This window comes from Semicossyphus pulcher, unplaced genomic scaffold (assembly GCF_022749685.1).
Source record: "Semicossyphus pulcher isolate SPU_LCO1_2020_fin unplaced genomic scaffold, fSemPul1.0.p SCAF_19, whole genome shotgun sequence".
Taxonomy (NCBI): domain Eukaryota; kingdom Metazoa; phylum Chordata; class Actinopteri; order Labriformes; family Labridae; genus Semicossyphus; species Semicossyphus pulcher.
In genome coordinates, this window is record NW_027211692.1 from 3979724 (window position 1) to 3985989 (window position 6266).

A 6266-nucleotide genomic window follows, 5' to 3' on the forward strand; every position below is an offset into this window, starting at 1 on the left:
AACGTTACGTAACCTTGCGAGGTGCATTGTGGGTTTTGGAGTTTCTCTATTATATTTTGCCATCGCCAAGCCAAACAACGTGCTCGATTTTGGAACTACAGCCAAAACTGACACGGAAGTGAATTAATTAAAGGTCAAAGTTCATTTGGTGTCAACACATGTGCGTCCCCATAGCCATGCGTTTGGGGTAGAAAACGTTTTATTTTAACACTTTGCGGTAGTTTTTAAATATAATAATGTCACGAGACATTTCATCTTCTTCGTCAAGCGAAGATGAAGCGGATTCTCCTACATCAAAAACACCTGAAAAGCAGAAAGAAACCAGTAAGTTCGCATACATTTGGTGCACAAAGCTTGTTGATATGCTAATCCTTCGTTTAGTTTGAGCAGCTTCATGACGGTTGTTTCTCTTAATACAATACAAACTAAGTATTAATATAGAGTACAACGGCTCAGTTTTGTAGTGTACACGCCTCTACTTGTACGTTTTGAGTCATTGAAACAAAAGTAAAGATTGTCGTGTGTTGTCTAGATACTTCTTGAGTTACCAGTATTTGTAACTAAAAATAATTTAAAAGCAATTGTCAGAGGCATTGCTGTGTGAAAACAACAATCTTACACATCATTCAAACATCTGATCATTCAATATCTATTGTGCACCATAGAACATATTTAATAGTAAGGTTATATAGATTATAGATAGATATAGATAGAAGGTAAATTCAGTAAAAAAGTGGGCACACAAACTTTTATTCTGGTGTTTTTCTGAGCTGTTCAGTGTATGTCCTATTCTCTGTGTTATTTTATTGATGAAGGCGTGCTGTTCACATCCACAGATAAGAAGCCCACCAGGTACCAGAGTCCTGCTGACTTTGTGTCTTTCAGCCACAAGCCCTGCAGCAGCACCCTCAGAGAGAGTCTGAAGAACAGCAAGAATGAGCTGTGGCTCATTAAAGCTCCTGCCAACTTTAACCCAGAATGGTGAGTACATCTTTCCTCTTTCTCTATTTCATACAGTAAAACATCTAAAAGAAGTCACATGTCATATATAGGAATGTGATAAACCTGTTTTTATGTCATCAAAGGTCCACATTTATAACACTTTGTTTTTTGTAAAACACTGCTTTTGTGCTCTGTGTTTAGACAGTATACTTTGTGCCAATCAATTAAGCTTATGTGCCTATGTAATGTTTACAATAACAGTCATGTTCAATCCTGGAAATGAGTTTACTAGAAGTACAAATAGATAAGTTATTAAGTCATTTTGTTGGTGTGAATTTGGGTTAACTTTTCCCAAGATGCTTTGTTGTAAATGATGCCTAACCCCACCTCTCCTCTTTCCGTCCAGTTTCAGAGGCATCAAGGTGCCCCTCTCAGGTCTCCAGACCCTGAAGGTTCCCGCTGCTGCAGGTGGAGCACAGACAGGAGGGGGCCAACAGATCTACAGCATCCTGGCGTCCACACATGGGACCTCAGATCTCTGCTTGCTCACCAGCGACAAACGGGCATCAAATGCTGTGGCTTTAGGCCCCGCCTTCTCTGGCCTGCTGAATGTGTGTGAGAGCTACGGAGACAGCAGCACCAATCAGGCCCCTCAGGTCATCCCCGCCACCCCAGCACCATCCATCCCACCAGGGCTCAAACAGCGATTCCAGCCCTTCGGCAGTAAGACCCCCACTCTGACCTGCGTGGCAGAGAGCGAGGTGGACGGAGCCGCCTTCGGGCCCTCATCCACAACTCTCCGCCCCCTGGTGGTGAAACGATTCATAGAGGAAACGTGGCAGGAGGATCAGGAGGAGGATGAAGGGCGGAAAAAGAAGAAGAAAAAGAAGAAAGAAAAGCGCATAAAGACAGAGCGAGAAGATGAGACTTTGGAGGAGCTGGTGACAGTGAAGGTGGAGCCTGGGGCTGAAACTCAGGAGGGATTGGGGATGGAGCTCCCCCTCGAGGAGGGCGATGTCACGGGGGAGAAGAGGAAGAAGAAGAAGAAAAAGAAGGACAGGGAGCGAGAGGAGGTGGAGGAGGGCGTGGAGCCCAGTGTGAGGGTGGAAGCTGTGACAGTGAAATCTGAACCAATAGACACTTTGTACAGTGATGTAGCGGAGGGCTCGGGAAAGAAGAAGAAAAAGAAGAAGAAAAGCAAAACTGATGACGACTAGTCTGTTTTTCATTTGTTCAGTGTTTGGTTTTGTTTATTTTTGACCTCATGAACCCGGTTCTTTGGCAGGACAGTGCATCAGAAAAATAATCACACCCTGAACCAACTGAACAGCGTGGTGAATTAGAGAGGGAATCCATCCTAACAACTTTCAGGCTCGTGTTCCCGTCATTTTGAGGTCAGAAAGTGACAGTTTTACACACAAAGAATGTGTGCAGCCGCAGGCATCTGTGAGTTTATGGGGATTTGTGAGTTTTCTGTCAGTGTCTGTGAAGTTGCGATAGATTTTATAGGATTATACTCACTTTGCTCTGTTTGTGTACATATTTACACAACTAGGCTGGTACTGTTGCTGGTAAGGCAGCAGGTTCAGAGAACCAGGGTTGGCATGAAGACAGAAGAATGAATCTTCATGAAAAGTTGTTATTTTCTACTTTCTCAAGCATCTGAGTCATGTATTGGAAGAATGATTTGTGTTGCAGCAAACCACATGTCACCAAACAACTCCAAAAGTGATTAAAGGAAATGAAAACAAAAAAAATGTGTTTATGCTTTTGTCCTGCAGTCAATCCGTGCACATGTTTCAGCACAGCACAACATTTTCCTCTCGTGCCTTGTTGCAGCAGTGACTTCATCCACGAGGAATGAGACTTGAACTCATGTTGTAACTCGGCTGCAGATTTTAAATTGTGCAACAAAAAGTGCACAAATTGCAGATCTGTAATTTCTAATGATCTGAAACATTTTGTGGAAATCTTGTTTTGGAAAGAAGAAATTAACATCTATTAAACTCGAGTGTCTTCTGTGGTTACAACTTTAAGTTTGCAAAATGATTTTGTGATTGAACAGAAATATGTTTAGTATGTTCAGTGACACTTCTCCTGAACACAGCTACAGACACAGTTAACAACAGATGACACTGCACACATTAAAAGCAGATTATTTTGTCCAGATCAGAATTTCACAGTGACATTTATTCTCTTTTCAGTGGCTTTTCTACCCATGACTCAAACTGTACTGTAGTCCGTTGGCATGCTAAAAGTCGTATTTAAATAAGACTACATGTCTGCACAAAATATTGGCTTCTCCAACCTGTATTGGTTGATACCAGGGCGATAAATCTCTGCATGTCCGTAGCCAGCAGAAGTTCCTTTCAATTACATGGAGTGATTAACTGCAGCAGAGAAATGAGCACTTCTGCAGGGAGATGGCGCCACACTCCAGCGTGTCTCCTGCAGGGAGCAGCAGCCTGCAGCCTCTGAACAACCTCTGAGCTCGTTACTTACATGCTGCCATTTATCTCCATTAATGTTACACAGATATTCTGCTGCTGTCCAAACACACACAAAGAAAGGATTTATAATTTTTCCTTTTTCCAACGGCAACAAATCAGCTCTCTGTGACACTCAGGTGAAAAATATCAGTCCAGGCTCTGCATCCTCCTCCCCCTCCTCCCCCTCCTCCCCTCCCTGCCTCCTCCCTGCTCCCCTCTCACTGCTCTGCACCGGAGTATGGTCCTGCTTCTTAATGAGCTCAGGCACCTCTGGCGCTATCACACTCTCGCCATCTGTAGTAACCCTCTGCACATGCTGCAAGGCTTTATTGATCCAGCCTCATGTATGCATTCACTTCTTTACAAGCTTCACTCGTTGTGAGGGGTCAGCTGGACGTAAAGTGAACGGAACCATCTCAGAGGTAAAAACCAACCAAAGAGAATTGTTAAAATAGTTCAGTACTCACTGAATCAGACCTGGCTCCCCGTCATGACGTCTAGTTTTTTGCTGCAGCAGGCAGCCATTAAATCAGGGAGCCACAGATGTCAGATGCTGGATCAAGCGTTTCCCTGTGAGTCACATCTGATGCCAGATTTCTGTGTATCCTCACAGGTATGTCGAATGTGTGTGTGAGCGTCTGTGCTCACAGTCTGCAGGCTTCAGTGGTTTTAGTAGATGGGTGCATACGCTTGTGTAACTGAAAGAGTGTGTGTGCACCTGGCTGAGCTTAAAGTCGGTGAAATGAAAAATGATTTTCAGTTTGTTGGCTAAATTTCTCTAACATGCTTCCTCTGAACACAACATTTATGTTTAATGTGTTCTTAACATAACATTTGTTTTCCTTCCTTCCAGTTATTCATGTTAAAGCAGAAGCACACATATTTTTTAAACTATTGAAGCATTGGTTTACACATTAATACCTTCAGTCTGTAGGAAAACTAACTCTGGTTCGTCTTTCATTCAGGAAATTCAAAAGGTGGAGCTGAGATGCAACAAGCGAGCGACCACCACCAAAGGTATCAAGCAACATGGATACATGTAACAGTCAAGCAAGCAACCAAACATGTGCATCTCTGGTTACCTCCTTAATAGAATAATGATTATCAGAATTAATTTCAAGGAAGACAATCAAAGACACAGAGTCAGATCATGCAGACCTGCACCCACGAAGGTCTGTAGAATTTTTTTTTAGTTAGTTTCACCATTTATGTTGCTGCATTAGAAGTATGGAGGGTTGAAAAATAAATGCATTAAAAAAATGCATCTTTCTTAGTTATAAACCCAAAGATCTCAGTTTCGTTCTCTTTGGCGGCACCTATGGTGATACACGGTGAGACAGTGCTGCATGTGTGACGTCCACGGTTGGCTCCGGTTGTAACTCTTGATTTTCCTGGCTGCTGTTTGCTTCATCTGAGTGTCGAGTTTGTTTCTTTTTCTTTGGATTTTCACTTCTTGTTGAAGTTGTATCTGTAGTCATCCATCTTTTCTTTGTTTGTTCAGCCATAGAAGATTACTGTTTACTCGCAACTGTAATACTGTAAATGCAAAGGCTTTCATCAGTGGGCCATCGGCTCAATCACCATTGTGTTACCTCATTCGTCGATAGATAGTGACTTAGCAGACGTTTATTTACATGAAAATCTTTGAGATTATTACTTTAATTACACCCTAAAAGTGGAAGCAGCCTTTGTCATCTTCTACTGATAGGCAGTCAGACTTGTCACACTGACAGAGCTTCAACAGACTGAGCTAAATTGCAAATGCACAATTTTACAAGAATAAATCAGCCAATCAGAGCAGAGATTCTTTCTGTTTTAAGTTTAAAGACGGTCAGCCTTAAAGGGGACATATTTTAACTCTGCAATCAGTTTTCTTTTATTCAAATGTTTTTTTGAATCACGTTGGTAAACTATGTTTCGTTTTAAAAATTGTATACAGATTTTAATTTCACTATTTTTCGGAGCCTCTCCTCCTGAAACAAACAAGCTGTTTTGCCAATCAAAGGTCGGACCTTAGCCACGATTGGCTGACTGTATTTGAGTGACCGCAAAGCCCCTCCCCCGCGTGTGTGATTCCACTTGGAGGAGCGGCCGCACTGCCCTGTCACACCACAGTTATAGAAAACATGTACGAGCCCGAATCAGACCCTGAGTGGGAGGACGATATACCGGAGCAAGCGCAGCAACACAGGAGGTATCAGAATGGTAAGTTGGCAGTGAGGTGAATGACGGTGAATGACGATTGGTCGATTTCGGTTCTACGTAGAAACCTGCAGCTGATCTCAGAGGCGACCTTTTTAAAAATGTGACTCTGGAATGATGCAGTTTTCACTTTTTCATTGTGAACAATAAACAACCAAAAATGTGAAACCCATGAAAATAAAAGAATCTACATTTAAAAGATACGGCCCCTTTAAGGTTTTGTAGCTAAAATATTACACGTGACGCTCTCTGTTAAAACCGGCTGTATGTTTCCAAACCGCTCTTTTCTACGTTCTGAAACAAAGTACAGGCCAGAAACATCCCTGCATCACCCCGTCACCGCATGCTGACTATACGGTGGCCATTATTCAGTATGCAAGCCTCTGTAGCCACAACGTACTGCTCCTGTATGAGCTAAATAAAGCATGAGCTGCTTGGCCAGGTCGGGAGCAGCATTACATTCATGCCTCTTGTTATGCAGCTTCTTCCATTTTCAGACTCTTTCATTGTGGTTGCATCAGTAATCTGACTCTCTCTCTCTCTGTGTGTGTGTGTGTGTGTGTGTGTGTGTGTGTGTGTGTGCAGCAGTGTGGTCAAATCTTCATCTCATTTCCGACACATTCAGATTTCACC

At 42.7% G+C, this 6266-nt stretch overlaps 1 protein-coding gene across 1 annotated transcript; it reads left to right on the forward strand.

Moving 5' to 3' along the window:
• The first annotated feature begins 16 nt into the window (after window positions 1-16).
• polr1g (RNA polymerase I subunit G) lies at window positions 17-2644 on the forward strand. Its single transcript, XM_069669055.1, has 3 exons — window positions 17-324; window positions 837-981; window positions 1349-2644. Exons 1-3 carry the CDS (start codon window positions 237-239, stop codon window positions 2157-2159), a joined length of 1044 nt encoding a protein of 347 aa, XP_069525156.1. The 5' UTR covers window positions 17-236; the 3' UTR covers window positions 2160-2644.
• Window positions 2645-6266: the final 3622 nt, after the last annotated feature.